General features: G+C 42.0%; 1 protein-coding gene across 2 annotated transcripts; it reads right to left on the bottom strand.

The window, feature by feature from the left end:
• LOC110538328 (transcription factor 20) lies at nt 1-25,183 on the bottom strand. Of its 2 annotated transcripts, none has more exons than XM_021625077.2 (6): nt 24,658-25,183; nt 4,249-12,760; nt 2,397-2,490; nt 2,149-2,212; nt 1,848-1,948; nt 1-1,455 (listed from the first exon to the last, which is right to left on the bottom strand). In XM_021625077.2, exons 2-6 carry the CDS (start codon nt 11,620-11,622, stop codon nt 1,439-1,441), a joined length of 7,650 nt encoding a protein of 2,549 aa, XP_021480752.2. In that variant the 5' UTR covers nt 11,623-12,760; nt 24,658-25,183; the 3' UTR covers nt 1-1,438. The 2 variants fall into 2 exon arrangements, with proteins under 2 accessions (XP_021480752.2, XP_021480753.2); XM_021625078.2 differs by having other exon boundaries at nt 1,311-1,455; nt 2,163-2,212; nt 24,658-25,176.

The following is a 25,183-nucleotide window of genomic DNA, read 5'->3' as shown; positions in this document are numbered from 1 at the left end:
AAATATTCAAAAGGATAGCATTCTTTGAAGCATTTAGTAAGTAGTTCATATACATATTGACAGGTTTCTAATACAGCATGTTTTCAATATCATACTTGTTTTCTTTCAGTTCAACACATTTTTTTTTACAAGTACAATAATAAAAAATGATAGACAACACCACGTAGGACTCACTTGTTAAGTTTATGGCAACACTTCTTTTGAATGCATTTAGCATCTCTTGATCCATATCTTAAGTGTCATTGAGAAATGAACCTATTAAAGTACTCAGGATATACTGACTCCTCGTTCCACAGTAAAGGTGGGGACTCCCAGTCCCAGTCATTCCAAAAACCCTCTAGATTCCAAAAGGTTTTGGTAATGCTCGTTAGAATTGTCAGCCAAATGTGACTGACTATCTTTTCACGTAAAACCCCACCCATATACTGAACAAGGTCCACCACAACGTCAACACTTGGTTTACCTGTCAAGTGACGTCTTCTCCCAATCAACATGGTCAAAGATGGCAGGCATGCATTAGTCTCCTTCTGTCATGGTTCAATTGTTCTCTCAGCACATTATGAATATTTTGTTTGAAAAATAAGATCATGTCCATTCGATTTTCATGACTACTATCTGTACCGTAAAAACCCCAAGGATGAAAAATAAGAACACTTTTCAAAGGACCAAAAATGGACACTCAAATCCACATTTTCACACACATTCACTCTTATACATACGCACTTTGAAAGGCAACAAATGTCCATTCTCCAAGGCAATAATGTCTTTGTGGCAACTCGGCCTTGACATTCCAAATGATGTCATTCTGGCACCTCCCTCTCCAGGAATGATAAAATATCCCATGTTTGATAAATGTTGACAAATTATAAACGGAGATAAATCCATTTCAGTAAATACTGATGCAGATACAAAATAATAATGATAACTAAAATAATGATTATGAAGATTATGATAAAATACTACATGAAGTAGATACATTGCCTCTCCTTTCCAACTATAATGTCAACTTTTCACCCCAACGCTCTCTTATAGTCCCTCTGGGTGGGTTGTTCCCAATACTCTGATTCATAACATTTGGACAAAAAAAACATGATAGATAAAATGACTAGAGCCATGATGGAAAGAAGAGTTTGAGGGTATTTCCAGAAATGCAAAGTTTGCCTAGAGAGGCTGTTGGTTTCTTTTAAGAGGAAGTTCCTTTCTGTTCCATTACAGTGTCTCGTTCTGTCCCACCTTGATCTTCCTTTTTAGTCTTCCTCAGCGTTGCTTTGATCTGGTTTTCTTTTTAAAGTAAGGAGTTTTTCTTTTTCTTAAATGTTTTAAAAGTTAATTCCTGTTCAGAAATGTTACAATCCTCTTTTTTCTCCGTCATCATAGTCCACCCGTCAAAAGATGCACGTCCCATCCTGTTTAGGGCTGTTTGTTTCACTGACAATCCTCATTGTCCAAGCATTCCTAGGAAAGGATACAAAAAGCATGTGTGTATTGACACCAGGGATTACACAACCCTGTGTGTGGTGGAAACAGTTGGCATTTCCAAATCTATGATGAGCAGAACACTTAAAAAAATATGTTTTACTTTATGCTACCTTGAAGCTTATGGTATAAACAAAAATAATAAGCAGCACTGGGCTAATAAATACTTGGCTTCATCTCTGACAGACACTTTTTTTGGTTTAACAATTTGCTCATTTGAGGATAGTTTGGGGGAATATGAACACAAAAAAATAGAACAGGGTACTCAGTCTCATACCAAACAAATATTAGTCTTTTCAAATCCTTCAGAGTTGTAACATTCATTTCGGTGCCCTCTAGCACGGTCGCACCATTGCCTTTTAAAAACATACCGATCCTATACTCCTGCATCTCCTCCTCCTCAGTGTCTCTCTCAGCCTCTCTCAGACTGCTCAAGGTACACAGATTTAGCTGGCTGGCTGCTCTGGGGAAACTGCAGAATATAAGAGGGGGTGGGGGAGGTGCAAAGGAGAGAAGGTAATTCAAGTGGTAATTAGTTTCTTAATAACTATAGTGGCATAATTTAGTTTCTTAATAACTATAGTGGCACATGAGATAAAGGAATTTGAAATATATTAACACAATGAAGAGTCACAAATATTTGGTTTCCCTAGGAATTATATAATAACCAACCTCTCCCTTTTTACCTTATGCTTCGGACATCGTAGTGAAAAGTTATCTTCATTCAGAGAGCAGTCTGAGGAGAGGTGAAGGAAAAGTGATACAAATGACATAACCATCCACTCAGAAAATTATAACACTCAATATAATTGGGTACTATTGTTATAGTTACAGTAGACAGCGGGAGGTAAGGTTTAGGACACAGCATATGAGTAATGAGATAACATTCAGTGTTAAAGGAAATGCTTTGCATCTCTTACCTGCATCCATGGCACACGGGTAGTGATATCTCAGTGTGCAGCCTTTGCTGTAACAGCCGAGGGTTGAGCCAACCATTTCACAATAAGAGCAGACCTGAACACAGACAGACACAACATAGAGAATAACAGAAGAGAGTGCAAAAATCGATTAACTTCTTATGGCTGCAGGGGCAGTATTGAGTAGCTTGGATGAAAGGTGCCCAGAGTAAACTACCTGCTCCTCAGTCCCAGTTGCTAATATATGCATATTATTATTAGATAGAAAAGTATTGGATAGAAAACACTCAGAAGTTTCTAAAACTGTTTGAATGATGTCTGTGAGTATAACAGAACTCATATGGCAGGCAAAAACCTGAGAAGAAATCCAAACAGGAAGTGGGAAATCTGAGGTTGGTCGATTTTCAACCCAGCCCCTATTGAATACACAGTGGGATATTGGTTATGTTGCATTTCCTAAGGTCTCCACTAGACCGTCCACTAGACTAGACTGTCAACCGTCTTTAGAAACTTGTTTGAGAATTCTACTGTGAAGTGGGACCGAATGAGAGAGGAATGAGTCAGAGGTCTGCCAGCAGTCACGCGCTGGTCACGCGCATTTCACATGAGAGGTAGCTGCGTTCCTTTGCTTTTCTGAAGACAAAGGAATTCTCCGGTTGGAATATTATTGAAGTTTTATGTTAAAAACATTCTAAAGATTGATTCCATACATCGTTTGACATGTTTCTACGGACAGTAACGGAACTTTTTGACATTTCGCCTGCAACTAGGGAACGCGCTTCATGACTTTGGATTTGTTTACCAAACGTGCTAACAAAAGTAGCTCTTCGGACAAAAATGATGGACATTATCGAACAAATCAAACATTTAATCTGGAACAGGGATTCCTGGGAGTGCATTCTGATGAAGATCATCAAAGGTAACTGAATATTTATAATGCTATTTATGACTAATGTTGACTCGAACTTGGCGGATATCTCTATTTGTTTTCTGAGCGCCGTTCTGAGATTATTGCATGGTTTGCTTTTTCCGTAAAGCTTTTCTGACACAGCGGTTGCATTAAGGAGAAGTGTATCTATATTTCCATGTCTAATAATTGTATTTTCATCTACATTTATAATGAGTATTTCTGTAAAATGATGTGGCTCTCTGCAATATCACTGGATGTTTTTGGAACTAGTGAACATAATGCGCCAATGTATACAGAGATTTTTTAAATATAAATATGCACTTTATTGAACAAAACATACATGTATTGTGTAACATGAAGTCCTATGAGTGTCATTTGATGAAGATCATCAAAGGTCAGTGATTCATTTTATCTCTATTTGTGCTTTTTGTGACTCTTCTCTTTGGCTGCGCGCTAACCAAGGTTGCCAGGTGCACAGTGTTTCCTCCGACACATTGGTGCGGCTGGCTTCCGGGTTGGATGCGCGCTGTGTTAAGAAGCAGTTGGGTTGTGTATCGGAGGACGCATGACTTTCATTCAACCTTTGTCTCTCCTGAGCCCGTAGGGGGGTTGTAGCGATGAGACAAGATAGTAGCTACTAAACAATTGGATACCACAAAATTCAGGAGAAAACGGGGTAAAAAAAAATAACCGGTATAAGATACAGGTATGTTTGAGGAATTTTAATTATGAGATTTCTGTTGCTTGAATTCGGCGCTCTGCACTTTCACTGGCTGTTGTCATATCAATCCCGTTAATGGGATTGCAGCCCTAAGAAGTTCAACTTAAAACTGTGGACTTCTGAGAACTGCTTTAGGTATATTGAGCTGAAAAAAATATCTATATATAGTAACCAATATCATTACATTGTATACTGTATAGACATCAACAAAAAATATTACTCACTGTGTCTCTGGCACCATCTAGTGCTTCCTGTAGGCCATACAGTCTTCCATTGACCAGGTAAACCCCACTGGTCCAGACCATGCATGCCTCATGCACCCACAGCTCCTCTGGGTCTATAGGCATCTGAGGAAGTTGGGCCAGCTGTGCCAAAGGCCCAAGGGAGTCTAAGGTTGGGGGAGGGGGCTGGAATGGCAATGAGGCTTTGCTGTTGGATGGCACCATTCTTGGGGAATTCTCACTGGATTTCTGTCTCCTTTTAAATCTTGGGTGCGACGTCAGCTTTCTGTGTTGTGGCCTTTGTTGAGTGTCTCCTGTCTGCTGTTGCTGGCATGGTTGGTTTTGCTGACTGTAAGTGGGCTCATTCTGAAGTTCAGGTTGTTTCCTTAGCTCAGTAATTGGTTTTAACTCTGGAGGCATGTTCCACTTAAGAACTGTTGTCTTGTTGGTGGTGGTTTTAGCAAGCTTGCTGGCCAGATAAAGCATCTCCCCTCCACCGGCTGGAGAGGCAGTGCCAACAGCAGTGGCAGGGGAAGTTGTATTTGTCTCTTGATTGAACATGTAATCACTATAAGTTGAGGACTTGATAGTTGGCACATCTTGCAGTTCACAGCCCTGGGTGGTCAACACATTTGAAATGGTGTCGAGATTTTGCACATTTCTACTCATCCCAGTAATTACAAGACTCTGTCGAATCTGGGGTTGATTCTTGGGAAGCCTTGTAGCATATTCAGGAGGGTAGTAAGGTCCATAGAGATCCCCAAGGTTTTTGTAATTGGCCCATTTCTGGCACAGGCAGCAGAGAAGACGGCCAGAATGAATGGATTCAGTAATCACAGGGCCTGGTAGAAGGTACTCAGATGAAGGTAGTGCCTTTCCTGCCTGGAGGGCAGAGTCTACATCCTCCAGTTCCCTCTTCTCTTTGACCCTCTCAATTTCTCCATCTCTCCTAGGCAGTTGAGACAAAAGAGCTGAGGTCAAAAGAGCTTCAATACCACTACTGCTTGCTTTCCCTCCAACTGCTCCACGCTCTCCCTTCATCTTTTCCTCTTCACCATTCACAATTGTGCACACGGCTCCTATCTCAGCTACTTTCCTCTCCACATGTATGTATGGCGCAAAGGCACACTTGCTATTATCAGGAAAAACTCTGCTGTTATCAAAATGTCCCCCTGCTCTTGTAGCCGCTTCCAGGTCATCTTTGGCCGCCGCTGCTGCTACTCCTCTTCTTCTCCTCCTCTGCCTGCCTCTTGATCCCACTACCTCACTCTCGTCTTTCACCCCCTCTTGTTTCTGGCAGACTGATTTCACCTCCGTCTCTGGCTGAGTGTCCTCACTTTCAGCATCCACTTTTACTGCTTGGGTCAAGACTGGTGGAATCTCCGGAGGAGTCATTTTCTGATCAGTCGGAGGAGTGACTGATGGGGCAGAGGCTGTAGTGCTAGGGCTTGGGGCTACCTGTGGACTAACAGTTGCAGGAGATTGAATAGGTGGGCCAGACAGAGCACTTGGGCTCACATTCTGTGCCTGGGCCTGGGTGGCTTGAGCACGTTTTTGCTTATTCACACTTCCAACAGGCCTTCCCTTCTTCTTGCCTGATGGGAAATAGCCTTTGGGTACAGAATTGTCTGATTGTTTGGAATCTTGTGGTGACCCTGTCATTGCCAAAGATGACCTTGGAGAAGTTTGATGTGGCTGTCTTAGTAAGTGCCCTTGAGCCTGACTGTGGTGTGGTGGGGTGGTTCCATAATAGTCACTGCTACTGTAATCATCAAATCCAATCCCAGTTTCTTCAAGTTTTTGTCTCAGAAGGTTAGCAGCAGATTGTTCACCTCTTCGAGTCTCAAGTTGCTGGTAAGTATTAGTGAAATGTTGAATATCAGACAAGGCAGATGAAGAAGGTGGGGGGGAGCCCTGTACTGGACAAGGTAGTGGTGGAGGTGGGGGTAAGGGCCCTAACAAGGTGTAGTCAGCGGGTATCTCTTTATCTCTATCACCAGTACTAGATGCTGCAGTCCCTAACCCAAAGTCAAAGTCTGGCTGCAAAGGTCTTGTAACAGTTCCTGTGGTGCCGCATTTAAGAACTTGTGATGTCTGGTGAGGATCACAGGGGTATGCGGTGGGAGGTAACGGTCCAGTCTCATCAACCCCTCTGTAGGGCATAATGTCACTTAATGAGAGACTTTCATCGAGATAAGGTAAACATTCCTCTTCGTCCTGTGTGTCAGTAAACTGTGACATTTCAGTGTGAGAAAATCCAGTAAAATCATTTGAGTCAACATCGGTATGGCCGCTGTTAGTAGATTTCTTCACATTTGGTGTAATTTTCTGAACAATAGCCTCCAGTTTCAAACCTCTCCCTTTTCTTGGAGGCAGACTCTTTTTACCCTGAACAGGTGAGGAGGATTGTGAATAAGTGCTTTGTCCAGGTGTGGGACAAGGAGTATTAGGCGAACCAAGTGTAGTTATATCTGAACTGGATGAGTCATCGTCATTTTGGAGGCTGGATTCAGAGTAGGCCAAAGGTGAGTGATATGAACTAGGGGCACTCCTTTGCTGTGATACATCCTGATGCTGCCTCTTGGCAGGGATAGGGGAAATGAAAGATCGAACTCTCCTCCTCAACATTAATGGATTAGTGTCCCCAGAACCCCCAGTTTTATTTGGTCGATGGCTCTGTGGCATCACGGAATTGACATTGCCACCAATACTGGGACCAACTGTTTTCATGGAATTAGGTGTAGGTGTTGGATGGAGTGATTTAAAGATTTCTTCTGTAACCACTTGGGAGACAGGTGATTCAAGAATGTTGGAGACTGGTGGAGCTGTTGGAACCAATTGGTGGGCAACAGACCCAAGAGGAGCAGCAGGAGGTGGCTGTTGACTTCTCTGGTAAGGATCCCCCTCCAACATCCCCACACTCTCTCTACCAGAGTGTGTTGACTCCCACATTTTCATGTCATAGTAAGTGTTCTGATGAGGAACTTGCTGTTTAGCGAACATTTGGCGATTGTGCAAAATGTCAGTTGGAGACTGCATTCTTTGTCTCTGCTCTGAATGACTGAGTTTATGTCTACCTGGAGAAGTACTGGACTGCATCATATCCTTGGTGGGTCTATTAATGGTAGCTACCCAATTAAGTCTGTCATCCAAGTCATGAGCATGGAGGTGAGTATACATTTGTAATTTGTTTGCGGATTGTGGGTTTTGTAATTGAACTTGGGGTGAGTGGTAGGGATTGTGAAAATGGGGGTTACGTGGCATCATATTGCCCTCTCTTGCATCACCAAACCTGGAACCAGGAAAGCCACTGGCATGCCCTGTAGATAAATCTACACCATGTGGGTATGACTGATGTCTTGATGGTGGAGACAGAGGGTTGGTGGTAGAGGGATAGTGAGAGGTTTGCTGCAGATGTTGAGAGGGCATGGTGGTGGTCAAATCAATCTTACCTCTTCTAAGAGGCTCTGAATTCATAACCACAGATGGGTGTAAAGCCTTGTTATGATGCTCAACATCAGTTTCCTTGGTTGTAAGACCACTATGATGGACAGCCTCTGCAGTCTCCTTTGATGCTACCTTCACTCCAACTTCTTTTTTATCTCCCATCTCCTTACTGTTCCCTAGATCATTTGTTGATGGAAGTTGGATGACAGAGGCACCAATTGGACTTTTTTCCCGCTCTCTTTCCCGTTTCCCATCCCTTTCTGGTGTACTGCGGCGATTGGGACAAACATCACATATGACAGAGCGGCGCTCTTTAGATGGAGGTAAAAGGGAGGACGTCAACATTTGAGACTCAATTTGACCTATGGTTCCAACACTGCCCGCTAGCGGCTCTGTTTCCTGCAATAGGAGTTCCTGTACAGCTGAAGATGAGCTGGGCAGACCTGAAGGGGGTTTCCTGTGAGGTAACGAGTAGTCGGCTAAATTGATGTGTTTTGGTGGAGGTCCAGACAAAAACTCTGTAGACTGTGGCATATGGGTCAGGTGACGCTGCGGTGTTGCCATTTTATTTTTCTCTGAAGAAGCACTGTGAGATCCCTTAGTATCTACTCCTTCAGACCTCAAGGAGGATTGAGGTGATTCTGGTACAAAATCAGATCCAGGCCCCTGGCGCTGATTTAGTTGAAGAGGCTTTCCAGGGCTTGTCATTCGGGAGGGGTGGGAAGTGACCTCTCCAACTCCAGTTTGGGTTCTCATACTTTCAGCCATGCCATACGGATGCCTGGTTTGGTACTGTTGCCGAGTCATATTTTGAGCCTGGAGATGGGCAGTTAGTGCCTGTTCAGATCGCCCATAGCGCCGGTCTAAGTGATAACCCTGTAGAACCTCCTGCAAGAGGCTTGGAAATGGATGCTGAAGTTGAGAATTATCATCATGTCCTCTTGCTCCTGATCCTTCTCTTCTCCTCACTGATCCCTCAACTGTAGTACCCGCGACATCCTTGGTGTGTTCAGGGGCATAACTGGGCTTTGGCTGATGGAAGCCTTGATACCTTGAATTTGATCCAGTTACACTCCCTGGACTAGGTCTTCCCCTGTTCTTCAAACCCATGGCAGCACCATGTGGTGACTCTTGATAACCATATTTTTGAGGACCTGAGAGGGGATGATTTTGAGGGACAGACCGTCCGAAGTTAGATTTCTGGGGAACTTCATGATGAGAGGAATATACACTCAAATCCATTCCTTCCTCCCCATTATGACGACTAGACTCTCTAAAGAAGCTGTCTGAATGTTTCTCCTCTATGCAGTTGTCTTGTGCACATGTAGCTTTTTCTGGATGATTTACCTCACAACGAGTTGACACAATAACACCCACTCCACCAGCATTTGTCTGTTCCTCAATATTTTGATCTTGATTGGAGTTGTCCAAATCTCGTGTCTTACATCGTTTTCCATCCTTCTCATCACTCTTTTTGTTACGCAAGGAAGATCGATCCAATTTATTTTCTTTGTCCTGCCCATCTTGTCGCATGTGTCCCTCTCGGGTCTGCTCTCCATGGGTGCCTTTTTCATTTTTTTCAACCATCCCTCCACTTTCATCTTTAATTCCTTCATATTTAATTTCCCTTGTTTTCCTAAGCCCATTTTTAGTATTAACATCAGTGGCACAGTTTGGGTGGAACTGAGGAGCAGGAGAGGGAATGGGGCATGAGGGAGTAGAGGAAACAGGAGGGCGAGAATGTACGCTTGGACCAGGCTCAGCAGATTGAGGAGCAGAGGAGGGAGATGACAATGAAGGTGTCCGGGTTTCAGTTGTCTTTCTTTCAGAAACATCTGATTGATTCAGAGATTGTTTTGTAGAAGATTCCGTTAACATCCTCTTCCCTTGTGAACCCTGATCACTCTTTCCAGTATGGGATTGGTTTTTACTAGAACCCATGGACATTTGACTCTGAGATGGAGGAGGATAGTAGCCAGTTGGTTCTGATCCACTGCTTGTGCCACTCATCTGCCGCATTCTAGATTCCCCCCCCTCAGAAATCTGCTCATCTCGTTCCTCTTTGGCCCTTGATGATACTCTTTCGGACACCAGAAAGGAATCATCATCACCTCCAGCCTCCGAGCTAGCACCTTCACCACCACCAATCCCACTGCTTGAGGCAGCACTGACACTTCGACTCCTTGGTTGAGTAGAAGGAATGGCTTGTAATGCCTGCAGCATTTGACTTTGTCCATCTTTCCCCCTTCTATGTGACATTAATGTGTCAGTGAGAAGCATATGTTGCACTGTATTGGGTAAATTTGCTACCTGTGATGTCAACGCATTTAGACTGTTCAAGCCAGGATCTTGCATGAGTTTGTCAAGAGGAGAAGATGAATAGACAGACGAGGATGACCCTTCTTCATGTGATCCTTTTCCTGTACCTGCAGCCATTCTGCTTCGGTTTGAGACTAAGTGACCACCTCCAGCGCTTGTATTCAGACCAGTAGCTTTGATACTGCCACTGCTGCCACAACTACTGATGCTGCTGTTGGAGTTGGGTGTGGGACTCAACTGAGGCATCGTCTGCAATAACCGACCACGGCAACTACGAGGATTTGGGGGAGGAGGATGTGATGGAACATGTGGGGGACATAAAGGGTTTCCATGACCTTCTGAGACACCCATCAACGGGGAAGGTGAGGAGCTACAACTGGGAGACTGCACTGCAGAGGCAGCTGGAGAGGGGTTAGATATAGGGCTGAAGTTTTGGTTAATCTGGCCCTGTTGGGGTTGAGAATGCATTGGCGATTTGGCTATTTCTTGACACGGTTGTTGAGGCATTCCGGGATTGGTGGATTGGTGATGTTTAGAGTATACAGGACCTGGTGGAGGGGCATGATGCTGCATTTTGAGAGAGTTGTCGTAACCTATTCCTAAATTGTGCTGAGAATTGCGGTGCTGAAGGGTGGCTTGTTTGTGGAGTGGATGGGTTTGTGGGGAGTATGAGGGATAACTTGAAGAGTGGTAACTCTTTGCTACATTCTCCAGTGATCCAACATTGTTTGTTGTAGCTGAACTTGAAATTGAGTTTGAATTAGAGTTCATATTAGGAGAGTTGTTGACTTTAGGTTCAAATCCACCACCACTGCTGGCCCCATCATGATATCTCTGTGGTGGGGAGCTGTACATTCCTGATGACCCTGTGGATGCACTACCCTGTGGGGAGTAGTGTGAGAACTGTGGAGGCATTCTGTGTCCAGAGATGGGATAAGTCCTATGCTGCTGTCCATGTTGCAGAGCTTGATGGGTGGGGTAATTCTGTCCATGTTGGCGGTGCTGTATCTGAGGCCCTGATGCTGGCTGCATTGCAAGGTTCTGACCCATTTTGTACTGATGGGAGGGGGAAAATGCTCCAGCACCACTGCTGCCACTGCTACTACCACCTGAGCCGGCCGTTGAACCATAGTCCAAAGGATAGGGAGACATCATCCCGGAGGAGCTAGTTCCAGCTTGTCTGTACTGCTGAGGTATATGTCCATCCATATTTGAGTACCCAAAACCTGCCCCATATGCCATACCTCCTCTTCTATGTCTGTCCTTTCCACCCATTGCAAAATAATAATCCATCGTTTCCTTTTGGTAAGGGTTGCTACTACTGCCACTGTGAATATTACCGTGTGATGATTCCCCAGCTCTGTTTCTTGCATCATAAGCAAGCATATGGCCAGCCTGACTAGGGTGGTGGTGCCCTCGATGGAGTAGGTGTCGACTGTGACTTTGAGGGTTTGGAGGGGTTTGTTGTTGCATCCCAGTGTAGTCATCGGTCATCCTTGGGGATATCTGGGGATCTGTTGACGGTGGTGGGTAAGAGGAGCCAACTCCACCCCTACTAGTAAATCCAGGAGGAAGAGCTGGAGGTGCTGGACTGTTGGGGAAATTCTGCATGTTTTGATGGATTTTTCTGAATTGTTTGAGGGAATGTTTTTTGTTCCGTAATGGCAGTTACTATGTCAGTTGACTTCGTAGGCTTGCAGTTAAAGGATGGTGGTGAGTCCAACAAAGTCCAGCAGAGTTGAAGCAAGTGACTTTATCACAAATGTTGTATCACACACTTGTAGCAGCAATTGAAAATGAAGCAAATACTGAGGCTTGAGCAGAAAATGACCAGTAATTTTCAATTATGTACAACTAAAGAACTTCTGAAATCTGATGTTGTAGAGTAACTCCATTATAGTTGTAATCGTTGGAGAGCTGAGTTCAAATTACAACTAAATATCTGTTTTTTTGTACTAAATGTAGTAGCGATTTCAATGTTAAAAGGATATGATACAGATGTTGCAGTTTGGCACTAAATGTGAAAATATCAAGTGCAAGAGAGACAACAGCACTTGAAATAATAGGCCTCAAAGTCCTTTCCACTGTATAAGAGCACAGGCAAACAGAGTTAAGATAAAATTGCAGCGGGATTCAATGGTGTCCCATGTGCAAAAACTTTTCATGAGTAACTGAGTCACTGCCTTTTAGACTGCTGGACTGCCATTGCAGAAATTATTCAGTTCTGGCAGGAGTAGCCTTTGCGAAACAATAATGCTTCCCTCATGTAGGTTTGCATGTATTTGGCTCGTACCTGTGTAGAAACAGCCTTAGAAATGCTAACCAATACTTTCATCCAATAAATGTCTCAAACCAAAAGGAAAACAAATCCACTGATATGTGTGTTATTGTTGAGATTAATACTTTTTGAAATTCTCATTTTTTTTCTCATTCCCTTAGATTTCTTTTTTACACATGTAGTTGGATTGTAGAAAAGTCTTTGGTCCCCGGTTTCCCCCAACTTTAGTTCTTCTTCACCAGTGTTTATCTTGGTGCTCTTCTATATCTCCAACATGTTTCTGTCTTACCTTACCTTATTTTAATTTTCTTTCAATCATTATTCAAATTGACCGTCTCCCATACCAATGTCCAAAAGTAAGGTTTCCATTTAAATCAGCATCTTCTTGTTTTTCTTTTGCAGTTTCTCTCCAGTATTTCCATCCATGCGAGTCCATCTCTCTTCAGTTGTTTACAGGAGCTCTGTGGAAATCTGAAAGAACAGAAAAAGAAACAAAAATAACTGTCTGTGTGCCACAACGACCACATAGCCTATACTGTACATAGGATAGATATTACATCCAAAAATGATGTGTGTTTATGTAGACAAAGTAAGTACAGTGGGTTTGTTATTAACCATTGCATAACCCATTACTCTTTCTCACTGTGTTCCTTAACATATACCACATGGTCTATTTTAGTATTGTACTAACTGTAGGTCTTACTGTACAAATAGTCACATACAATCTGCAATACAATGAATCAGGTGTCAACGTGTCCAACTTTATAACATCATACTGTAATTACACTATAGGCCCACCTGCCCATGTAACTACCATGTAAATAAATACACAGGTATTAGGGCACTTGTTGTAAAGTGGTATCAAACTAAAATGTGCAAAACCACAACTATATGATTTTGAGGGGCAACATTTGTCCAGACGTCAACGGCGACAATATACCGTATTTGTATTGTGTGTGTGTCAACTGCAACTGTTGTGTATGTTCAAATCTTGATAACGCTGGTAACTCAAACATCCACGGAATTGCACAAAAAATGAAAGGCACTAGAGTAGAAGGTAAATCCATATGAGTTCAATAATGTTTTGACCGCATCCCTTTGAATTTAAACCAAACTTTCCAGACATGTTTGCCCATGGAAGAAGTGGTCATAAAGTGACTTTTTGGACCTGAATGCTAAAACATTCAGGAGATAGAGGTGATCAAATTTGACCCATTTTCCATACCCCACCACACCAAGAGACATTAGGTTAGGGACGATACCAGTATCGCGATACTAACACGTTGTTAGTATTGCGGCAAAGGAAAAAAAAACAAAGTGGATTGAACTTATTTAGGAAAACAGCCTTAGTTCTGCAATATTGTGATACTGGTATCGTCCCAGCCCTATGAGACATCATTGTCTTTATCACTGGAAATTATAAACGATTGAGTTTGATATCATTTTAAAAGCTTACAAACAGGGTTGTCAAACTTTTGGATAATTTCTTGGTGAAAAAAAAAACGAAATTAATGATTATTTGTTGTTGCTTAGACCCTACTTTACATTATCTGAAGTTTGTGTGTTGTGCCCGCCATCGGTTGAGACACAACATGCTAGAAATTTAACTCATAGAATGACTTATCCCTTCAGACTGCTGCAATTTAACTGGTACAGCATTGAAATTGAAATTTGTACTTCTAAATACTACCACAAAGATGGCCGCCGGTCCACCCACCGTCAAATGTTAACTTAACTGGTCAAGTCTATTCTATTACCTATATTTCAGTAGGTTTCCTATGGAGGATTGACAGTGTTATTTAAACCAACTGAATTCCCCTTCAAGTCAACATTCTCTAATGTGTGGACCTCCAACCATGTTCGTTGTACCATTTGAAAGTATAAATGTATATGTTTATTTATACATGTAGTCAGTCAAAACATAACACTCACAATGTATTCAAGAACACGTTGTGTCTTAACAGATGGTGGGCACAACACCAAAACCTCAGATGATAATAAGATAAATCAATCAATTATAAAACAGTTTGTCAACCCTGTTTGTAAGCTTTTAAATATCAAATCTCAAATGTTTATCGTTTCCAGTGAAAGCAAAATAGGTCAACCTTGACCACATTTAATCACATTTTATTTAACCTTGATTTACCTTTGACCACATTTATCTCTTGAATGTTTTGGCATTCAGGTCTAAAAAGTCACTTTCTGAGCATTTCTACAACGGGCAAATATGTATGAAAGGTTTTGTTCAAATCAAAAGCGGTACAGTCAAAAAGTGACTGAATTCAAATGGAATTACCCAGAGGCCTAGCAGCATGAAGTCAAAACAGTGGCACAATAATGTCAAGATCACAATGAATGATCACAATAGGCCTACATGGATTGTACATGATTACAAATAATCTTATAAAGCTGTGGTAAACCAGCCACGTGATTTCTTATCACTCCACTAAATTAATAAAACAGGTAGGTATAGCTCAACGTGAATGTATTTAACAGCTTTCTAAGGAATTAAATCAACAGGGACTCTAATTATGGGTTGACACCACTTTGATGGGGTCATCATTCATGAGGGGCCAATGTAACACGTCTATTGTCTGTTTTAAATACACTGTAAAGTGCTTAATTGACCAATTGCTTGCAGCCAACTTCTGCAGTCTTTTGTAAACGTGTAATTTGTATAGCCAAGGCCCGGTACTCTACCATGCAACTTAGATGTACCCCTATGTACAGTCATTGAACACTGGGCACTTTAATAATGTTAACATACTGTTTTACCCACTTTATATGTACAGTGCCTTCAGAAAGTATTCACACCCTTTGACTTGTTCCACATTTTGTTGTGTTACAGACTGAATTTAAAATGGATCCAATTTAGATTTTGTTTTAGTGATCTACACACAATTACCCATAATGTGAGAGTGCAATTTTGTTTGTAGAGTTTTTTACAAATTAATTAAAAATGAAAAGCTGTAATGTCTTGAGTCAATAACTATTCAACCCCTTCATTATGGCAAGCCTAATTAAGTTCTGCAGTAAACGTTTGCTTAACAAGTCACATTATGAGTTGCATGGACTATGTGCAATAATAGTGTTTAACATGATTTTTTTTATGCCTACCTCATCTCTGTACCCCACACATACAGATAATTGTAAGGTCCCTCAGTCTAGCAGCAAATTTCAAATACAGATTTAACCACAAAGACTGAGGTTTTCTAATGCCTCGCAAAGAATACAAATATTCCAAGACATGCATCCTACTTGCAGTAAGGCACTAAAGTAAAACAGCAAAAAATGTGGCAAAGAAATGTACTTCCTGAATACAAAATTATGTTCGGGGTAAATCTAAAACAACAGTCACTGAGTACCACTTTTCATATTTTCAGCATAGTGGTGGCTGCATCATGTTGTGGGTATGCTTGTCATTGGCAAGGACTAGGCAGTTTGTTGGGGGTATAAAAATAAACAGAATAGAGCTACGCACAGGTAAAATCCTAGAAGAAAACCTGGTTCAGTCTGCTTTTCAACAGACACTGGGAGACAGATTCATCTTTCAGCAGGACAATAACCTAGGAGTTGCTTACCATTGAATGTTCCTGAGTGGCCAAGTTGCATTTTTGACTTAAATCGACTTGAAAATCTATGGCAAGACTTGTAAATGGTTGTCTAGCAATGATCAACAACCAACTTGACAGAGATGTAATCATTTTTTGAAGAATAAATGTGCAAATATTATACGATCCAGGTGTGCAAAGCTCTTAGAGATGTACGTAGAAAGAGTCACAGCTGTAATCGCTGCCAAAGGTGGTTCTAACATGTATTGATTCAGGGGTGTGAATACTTACAGTGGGGCAAAAAAATATTTAGTCAGCCACCAAATGTGTAAGTTCTCCCACTTAAAAAGATGAGAGAGGCCTGTAATTTGCATCATAGGTACACTTCAACTATGACAGACAAAATGAAAAAAAAAATTCCAGAAAATCACATTGTAGGATTTTTAATGAATTTATTTGCAAATTATGGTGGAAAATAAGTATTTGGTCAATAACAAAAGTTTATCTCAATACTTTGTTATATACCCTTTGTTGGCAATGACAGAGGTCAAACGTTTTCTGTAAGTCATGGAAATAATGTATTTAATTTTCAATACATTTGAAACAAATTCAAAAACATGTTTTCACTTTGTCATTATAGGTTAGTGTGTGTAGATGGCTGTAACAACTAAATGTGGAATAAGTAACAACTAAATGTGAAATAAATCAAGGGGTATGAATACTCCCTGAAGGATCTGTATATACTGTATTCTAGTCATGGCTCATCTTATAACTACTGCTGTACTCACCTTCTATTCATATACTGTCTTTACACACCATTATACTGTATATACTCTCTTCTCTGTATACATCAATGAGGTCGCTCTTGCTGCTGGTGAGTCTCTGATCCACCTCTATGCAGACGACACCATTCTGTATACTTCTGGCCCTTCTTTGGATACTGTGTTAACAACCCTCCAGGCAAGCTTCAATGCCATACAACTCTCCTTCCGTGGCCTCCAATTGCTCTTAAATACAAGTAAAACTAAATGCATGCTCTTCAACCGATCGCTACCTGTACCTACTCGCCTGTCCAACATTACTACTCTGGACGGCTCCGACTTAGAATACGTGGACAACTACAAATACTTAGGTGTCTGGTTAGACTGTAAACTCTCCTTCCAGACCCATATCAAACATCTCCAATCCAAAGTTAAATCTAGAATTGGTTTCCTATTTCGCAACAAAGCATCCTTCACTCATGCTGCCAAACATACCCTTGTAAAACTGACCATCCTACCAATCCTCGACTTTGGCGATGTCATTTACAAAATAGCCTCCAATACCCTACTCAACAAATTGGATGCAGTCTATCACAGTGCAATCCGTTTTGTCACCAAAGCCCCATATACTACCCACCATTGCGACCTGTACGCTCTCGTTGGCTGGCCCTCGCTTCATACTCGTCGCCAAACCCACTGGCTCCATGTCATCTACAAGACCCTGCTAGGTAAAGTCCCCCCTTATCTCAGCTCGCTGGTCACCATTGCACCTCCCACCTGTAGCACACGCTCCAGCAGGTATATCTCCCTAGTCACCCCCAAAACCAATTCTTTCTTTGGCCGCCTCTCCTTCCAGTTCTCTGCTGCCAATGACTGGAACGAACTACAACAATCTCTGAAACTGGAAACACTTATCTCCCTCACTAGCTTTAAGCACCAACTGTCAGAGCAGCTCACAGATTACTGCTATATATAGCTAGTTTTACTTGCTATATTGTATCTACTTTGCCACCATGGCCTTTTTTGCCTTTACCTCCCTTCTCACCTCATTTGCTCACATCGTATATAGACTTGTTTATACTGTATTATTGACTGTATGTTTGTTTTACTCCATGTGTAACTCTGTGTCGTTGTATGTGTCGAACTGCTTTGCTTTATCTTGGCCAGGTCGCAATTGTAAATGAGAACTTGTTCTCAACTTGCCTACCTGGTTAAATAAAGGTGAAATAAATAAATAAATAAATAAATAAATATACACAGTTGGAGTTATTACAACTCGTTTCTCAACCACTCCACAAATGTCTTGTTAACAAACTATATTTTTGGAAAGTCAGTTAGGACATCTATTTTGTGCATGACACAAGTAATTTTTCTAACAATTGTTTACAGACAGATTATTTAACTCATAATTCACTGTATCACAATTCCAGTGGGTCAGACGTTCACATACACTAAGTTGACTGTGCCATTAAACAGCGTTCAAAATTCCAGAAAATGATGTCATGGCTTTAGAAGCTTCTGATATGCTAATTGACAACATTTGAGTCAATTGGAGGTATACCTGTGGATGTATTTTAAGGCCTATCTTCAAACTCAATGCCTCGTTGCATGACATCAGGGAAAAATCTAAAGAAATCAGCCAAGACCTAAAAAAAAAATTTTGTTGACCTCCACAAGTATGGTTCATCCTTGGGATCAATTTCCAAATGCATGAAGGTACCATGTTCATCTGTACAAACAATAGTATGCAAGTATAAACACCATGGGACCACGCAGCCGTCATACAGCTCAGGAAAGAGTTCTGTCTCCTAGAGATTAACGTACTTTGGTGCGAAAAGTGCAAATCAATCCCAGAACAACAGCAAAGGACCTTGTGAAGATGCTGGAGGAAACCGGTACAAAAGTCTCTATAGCCACAGTAAAACAAGTCCTATATCGACATTACCTGAATGGTCGCTCAGCAAGGAAGAAGCAACTGCTCCAAAACCACCATAAAAATGCCAGACTACTGTTTGAAACTGCACATGGGGACAACGATCGTCCTTTTAGAGAAATGTCCTCTGGTCTGATGAAACAAAAATAGAACAGTTTGCCATAATGACCATCGTTATATTTGGAGGAAAAAGGGGGAGGCTTGCAAGCCGAAGAACACCATCCCAACCGTGAAGCACGGGGGTGGCAGCATCATGTTGTGGGTGTGCTTTGATGCAGGAGGGACTGGTGCACTTCACAAAATAGATGGTATCATGAGGAAAGAAAGTTATGTGGATATATTGAAGCATCATCTCAAGACATCAGTCAGGAAGTTAAAAGTTGGTTGCAAATGGGTCTTCCAAATGGACAATGACCCCAAGCATACTTCCAAAGGTGGCAACATGGCTTAAGGACAACAAAGTCAAGGTATTGGAGTGGCCATCACAAAGCCCTGACCTCAATCCTATAGAAAATGTGTGGGCAGAACTGAAAAAGCGTGTGCGAGCAAGGAGGCCTACAAACCTGACTCAGTTACACCAGCTCTGTCAGGAGGAATGGGCCAAAATTCACTCAACTTATTGTGGGAAGCTTGTGGAAGGCTACCTGGAACATTTGACCCAAGTTAAACAATTTAAAGGCAATGCTACCAAATACTAATTGAGTGTATGTAAACTTCTGACCCACTGCGAATGTGATGAAATAAATCACTCTCTCTACTATTATTCTGACATTTCACATTCTTAAAATAAAGTGGTGATCCTAACTGACCTAAGACAGGGAATTTTTACTAGGATTAAATGTCAGGAATTGTGAAAAACGGAGTTTAAATGTATTTGGCTAAGGTGTATATAATGTTCCAACTTCAATTGTGTGTGCGTGCATTATATATATATATATATATATATATGCGCGCTGGAAACGGCCAATTTTTTTTAATGGAATATCTACAAAGGCGTACAGAGGCCCATTATCAGCTACCATCACTCCTGTGTTCCAATGGCACATTGTGTTAGCTAATCAAAGTTTAGCATTTTAAAAGGCTAATTGATCATTAGAAAACCCTTTGCAATTATGTTAGCACAGCTGAAAACTGTTGTTCTGATTAAAGAATCAATAAAACTAGCCTTCTTTAGACTAGTTCAGTATCTGGGGCATCAGCAATTGTGGGATCGATTACAGGCTCAAAATGGCCAGAAACAAATAACTTTCTTCTGAAACTCACCGGTCTATTCTTGTTCTGAGAAATGAAGAAATGTGAGAAATTAGCAAGAAATTGAAGATCTCGTACAACGCTGTGTACTACTCCCTTCACAGAACAGCAAAAACTGTCTCTAACCAGAATAGAAAGAGAAGAGGGAGGCCCCGGTGCAAAACTGAGCAAGAGGACAAGTAAATGAGTGTCTAGTTTGAGAAATAGATGCCTCACAAGTCCTCAACTGGCAGCTTCATTAAATAGTACCCGCAAAACACCAGTCTCAACGTCAACAGTGAAGAGGCGACTCCGGGATGCTGGCCTTCTAGGCAGAGTTGCAAAGAAAAAGCCCTATCTCACACTGGCCAATAGAAATAAAAGATTAAGATGGGCAAAAGAACACAGACACTGGACAGAGGAAGATTGGAAAAAAGTGTTGTAGACAGACAAATGTTGTTCGGATCATAAAGAAGAACATTCGTGAGACGCAGAAAAAATAAAAAGATGCCGGAGGAGTGTTTGACGCCATCTGTTAAGCATGGTGGAGGCAATGTAATGGTCTGGGGGTGCTTTGGTGGTGGTAAAGTGGGAGATTTGTACAGGGTAAAAGGGATCTGGAAAGAAGGAAGGCTATCACTCCATTTTGCAACACCACGCCATACCCTGCAGGCAGCACTTAATTGGAGCCAATTTCCTCCTACAATAGGACAATGACCCAAAGCACAGCTCCAAACTATGAAATGACTATTTAGGGAAGAAGCAGTCAGCTGGTATTCTGTCTATAATGGAGTGGCCAGCACAGTCTCCAGATCTCAACCTTATTGAGCTGTTGTGGGAGCAACTTGACCGTATGGTACATAAGAAGTGCCCATCAAGCCAATCCAATTTGTGGGAGGTGCATCAGGAAGCATGGGGTGAAATCTCGTCAGATTATCTCAACAATTTGACAACTAGAATGCTAAAGGGCTGCAAGGCTGTAATTGCTGCAAATGGAGGATTCTTTGACAAAAGCAAAGTTTGAAGGACAGAATTACTGTTTCCCATGCTTGTACAATGAACCATAAACAATTAATGAACATGCACCCGTGGAACGGTCGTTAGGAAACTAACAGCTTACAGACGGTAGGTAATTAAGGTCACAGTTATGAAAATTTAGGACACTAAAGAGGCCTTTCTACTGACTCTGAAAAACACCAAAATAAAGATGCCCAGGGGCCCTGCTCATCTGCGTGAACGTGCCTTAGGCATGCTGCAAGGAGGCATGAGGATTGCAGATGTGGCCAGGGCAATAAATTCAATGTCCATACTGTGAGATGCCCAAGATAGCGCTACAGGGAGACAGGACGGACAGCTGACCGCCCTCGCAGTGGCAGATCACGTTTAACAACACCTGCATAGGATCGGTACAGCCAAACATCACACCTGCGGGACAGGTACAGGATGGCAACAAAAACTGCCCGAGTTACACCAGGAACGCATAATCCCTTCATCAGTGCTCAGACTGTCCACAATAGGCTGAGAGAGGCTGGACTGAGGGCTTGTAGGCCTGTTTTAAGGCAGGTCCTCATCAGAGATCACCAGCAACAACGTCGCCTATGGGCACAAACCCACCGTCGCTGGACCAGACATTACTGACAAAAAAGTGATCTTCTCGGACTAGTCACAGTTTTGTCTCGCCGGGGGTGATGGTCGGATTCGCGTTTATCGTCGAAGGAATGAGCGTTACACCAAGGCCTGTACTCTGGAGCGGGATCGATTTGGAGGTGGAGGGTCCGTCATGGTCTGGGGCGGTGTGTCACAGCATCATCAGACTGAGCTTGTTGTCATTGCAGGCAATCTCAAAATTATGCTTTACAGGAAAGACATCCTCCTCCCTCATGTGATACCCTTCCTGCAGGCTCATTCTGACATGACCCTCCAGCATGACAATGCCACCAGCCATACTGCTCGTTCCGTGAGTGATTTCCTGCAAGACAGGAATGTCAGTGTTCTGCTATGGCCATCGAAGAGCCCGGATCTCAATCCCATTGAGCACGTCTGGGACCTGTTGGATCGGAGGGTGAGGGCTAGGGCCATTCCCCCCAGAAATGTCTGGGAACTTCCAAGTGCCTTGGTGGAACAGAGGGGTAACATTTCACAGAAAGAACTGGCAAATCTGGTGCAGTCCATGAGGAGGAGATGCACTGCAGTACTTAATGCAGCTGGTGGCCATACCAGATAATGACTGTTACTTTTGATTTTGACACCCCCTTTGTTCATGGGACACATTATTCCATGTATGTTAGTCACGTGTCTGTGGAACTTGTTCAGTTAATGTCTCAGTTGTTGACTTTTGTTATGTTCATACAAATATTTACACATGTTAAGTTTGCTGAAAAGAAACGCAGCTGACAGTGAGAGCACGTTTCTATTTTTTTGCTGAGTTTATGTACAGTACGAGTCAAAGGTTTGGACACACCTACTCATTCAAGGCTTTTTCTTAATTTTTACTATTTTCCACATTGTAGAATAATATTGAAGACAACAAAACTATGAAATAACATGTGGAATCATGTAGTAACCAAAAAGTGTTCAACAAGTCCAAATCTATTTTATATGAGATTCTTCAAAGTAGCCACCCTTTGCCTTGATGACAGCTTTGCACACTCTTGGCATTCTCTCAACCAGCTACATGAGGTAGTCACCTGGAATGCATTTCAATTAACAACAAGGTGTGCCTTGTTAAAAGTCTGGAATGTATTTCCTTCTTAAAGCATTTGAGCCAATCAGTTGTGTTGTGACAAGGTAGGGGTGGTATACAGAAGACAGCCCTATTTGGTAAAAGACCAAGTCCATATTATGGCAAGAACAGCTCAAATAAGCAAAGAGAAACGACAATCCATCATTACTTGAAGGTCACGGAAAATTTCAAGAACTTTGAAAGTTTCTTCAAGTGCAGTCGCAAAAACCATCAAGCGCTATGATGAAACTGGCTCTAATGAGGACCGCCACAGGAAAGGAAGACCCAGAGTTACCTCTGCTGCAGAGGACAAGTTCATTAGAGTTACCAGCCTCAGAAATTGCAGCCCAAATAAATGCTTCACAGAGTTCAAGTAACCATCCCATCTGGTTTGTGCATAGTGGGACTATCATTTGTTTTCCAACAGGACAATGACCATACTCACTTCCAGGCTGTGTAAGGGCTAATTGACCAAGAAGGAGAGTGATGGAGTGCTGCATCAGATGACCAGGCCTTCACAATCACCCGACCTCAACCCAATTGAGATGGTTTGGAATGAGTTGGACCGCAGAGTGAAGGAAAAGCAGCTGACAAGGGCTCAGCATATGTGTGAACTCCTACAAGACTGTTGGAAAAGCATTCCAGATGAAGCTGGTTGAGAGAATGCCAAGAGTATGCAAAGCTGACATCAAGGCAAAGGTTGGCTACTTTGAAGAATCTAAAATATATTTTGATTTGTTGAACAAAAATGGTTACTACATGATTCCATGTGTTATTTCATAGTTTAGATGTCTTCACTATTATTCTACAATGTAGAAAATAGTAAAAATAAACAAAAACCCTTGCATGAGTAGGTGTCCAAACTTTTGGTACTGTATATGTATTTATATTCCATTCTCTGACATTGCTCCTTCTGATATTTCTGAATTTCTTTATTTGTGTTTTTCTGGATTTTGTGTGATTTTTTATTTTTTTTTACTGCTATGTATTACTCCACTGCTGGATTTCTCTGCACCTGCAAATCTGTTTACATGACCAATAATCTTTGATTTGAATGACAATTGGCAGGTTTCAATCGTGACAGTGAAACAAGTGATATCGTTACACATTTGGTCAGTTTTCCAAGTCAGTTTGGTGAAGTCACACCGTTTAGGTGAAGCCACCTAGCTCGAGCTCAAATTAAACGCATTGCCAGTGTCACCGCACTAACTGTACAACTACATCCAGTAGCCTAATTGTTTGGGGTTGAATACTTTTGGACCAATATTACCCCGTTTTACTGACTGTAATTAAAATGTTGATGATGGTGACGTGATAATAAATTAATTATGGTATAAAATGTGACAGTTTATGAAGAAACAGCCTATTTGATTACAGACCAATGAAGATTTTATTGACACCACAGTGCTGTCACACCAGGTGTTAAATGTAACCACTGGCCTCACGCACTGTAAACAAGTTTTCTGTAGAGTTATAGGCCAGGACAGAAGTAGGTTGATGAACCACGTCCTCGACTAAACCAATGCCATGGCACATCTAGATATTATGATGTAGCTAGCTAGCTACAAAAAAACTGTGGCTAGTGAATAACATTGAATAGGGTGCTAAATGTTTATCAGCTAGCCATTTGAGCACATCCTGTATTTTATTTAGTTAGCTACGATAGTTGCAGACCAAACTAGCGAGCAGCTACTAGAATCTAGATAGTAGTTTCATGTTGACGTTAGTTGTAGCTAATATTAGCTAGCTAGCACGTTTAACGTTAGCTTCATGCATCACAATTGGTGGGTGCTGCTGGACTAGCTAGGCTGTGCTATAGAAACCCGTTTGCGTCATTGCAAATTATATTTGAGTTATGTTGTTGCAATTTAGCTACGTTAGCTATCCTGATAAAATAGATTTGTGCACAACGAACACAATTAGCTAGCTAACTAGCAATGTTAGCTACCTGGTCTGTCCTATAATCACAATAGGACGGGAAGGCAAGCAGCATACAAAAAGAGGGTGATTAGGTGCAGATGTTAGATATACAGCAGTGGTAGGTGGGTAAGCATATATAACGCTGAATAAAGCGGATGCTGCTGCAGACAATCTTACCCCCAACATGTAATTTCCCCTTACTAAATGCTGAGAAAAACATGACAGAGGCACTCTTTCAATGCATACGTTACCTGGGAACGCTTAAGGCCCCTCGAAGAGTAAAAGGTTGTTTTGTGACACTCCCGCTGCTCTGGCAGGAAACCCCGGTCTTGAGTCGACTGCTCCGCCGCTTTTCCCTCACTCTTTGTCGTCTTGACAACCCCGACCAGCGGCGGCGAGTCGGGGGCCCCGTCACAATCAAATCCCGGGCCTTTCCTCCAATTTTCCCTTTCTTTTGTCCTCACCTCCACAAATTATGAGAGCACAATCGGGGTGCCTGTAGGTCCCGTAACCAGTGAGGTCCATACACCCCCCCCCTCTTGTTCCCTCTCCTTTCCCTCTTTCACACACTGTTTAGGTGAAGCCACCTAGCTCGAGCTCAAATTAAACGCATTGCCAGTGTCACCGCACTAACTGTACAACTAATAACTATACATCTCAAGTGCCTATTTCCATGATACGTACATCGTATAAAAGCATGCATCAATCCGTAGACCTATTCGTTTTCCTGTTACTGTTTTTTTGCTACTGAAAGACCGCCTTGAAAATGCATACACT

Source organism: Oncorhynchus mykiss, chromosome 12 (genome assembly GCF_013265735.2).
Source record: "Oncorhynchus mykiss isolate Arlee chromosome 12, USDA_OmykA_1.1, whole genome shotgun sequence".
Taxonomy (NCBI): Eukaryota; Metazoa; Chordata; class Actinopteri; order Salmoniformes; family Salmonidae; genus Oncorhynchus; species Oncorhynchus mykiss.
The sequence above is the reverse complement of the archived record's forward strand: the minus strand, read 5'-3'. Positions and strand labels throughout refer to the sequence as shown.

What these genes read in the sequence shown, in the direction of transcription:
- LOC110538328 (XM_021625077.2), bottom strand. Translation starts at nt 11,622, where the DNA reads ATGCAGAATTTCCCCAACAGTCCAGCACCTCCAGCTCTTCCTCCTGGA. An exon ending in TAGATGGTGCCAGAGACACA is followed by an intron (nt 2,491 to 4,248) that starts GTGAGTAATATT and finishes GTCTGTGTTCAG; the next exon opens with GTCTGCTCTTATTGTGAAAT. An exon ending in CCCGTGTGCCATGGATGCAG is followed by an intron (nt 2,213 to 2,396) that starts GTAAGAGATGCA and finishes ACCTCTCCTCAG; the next exon opens with ACTGCTCTCTGAATGAAGAT.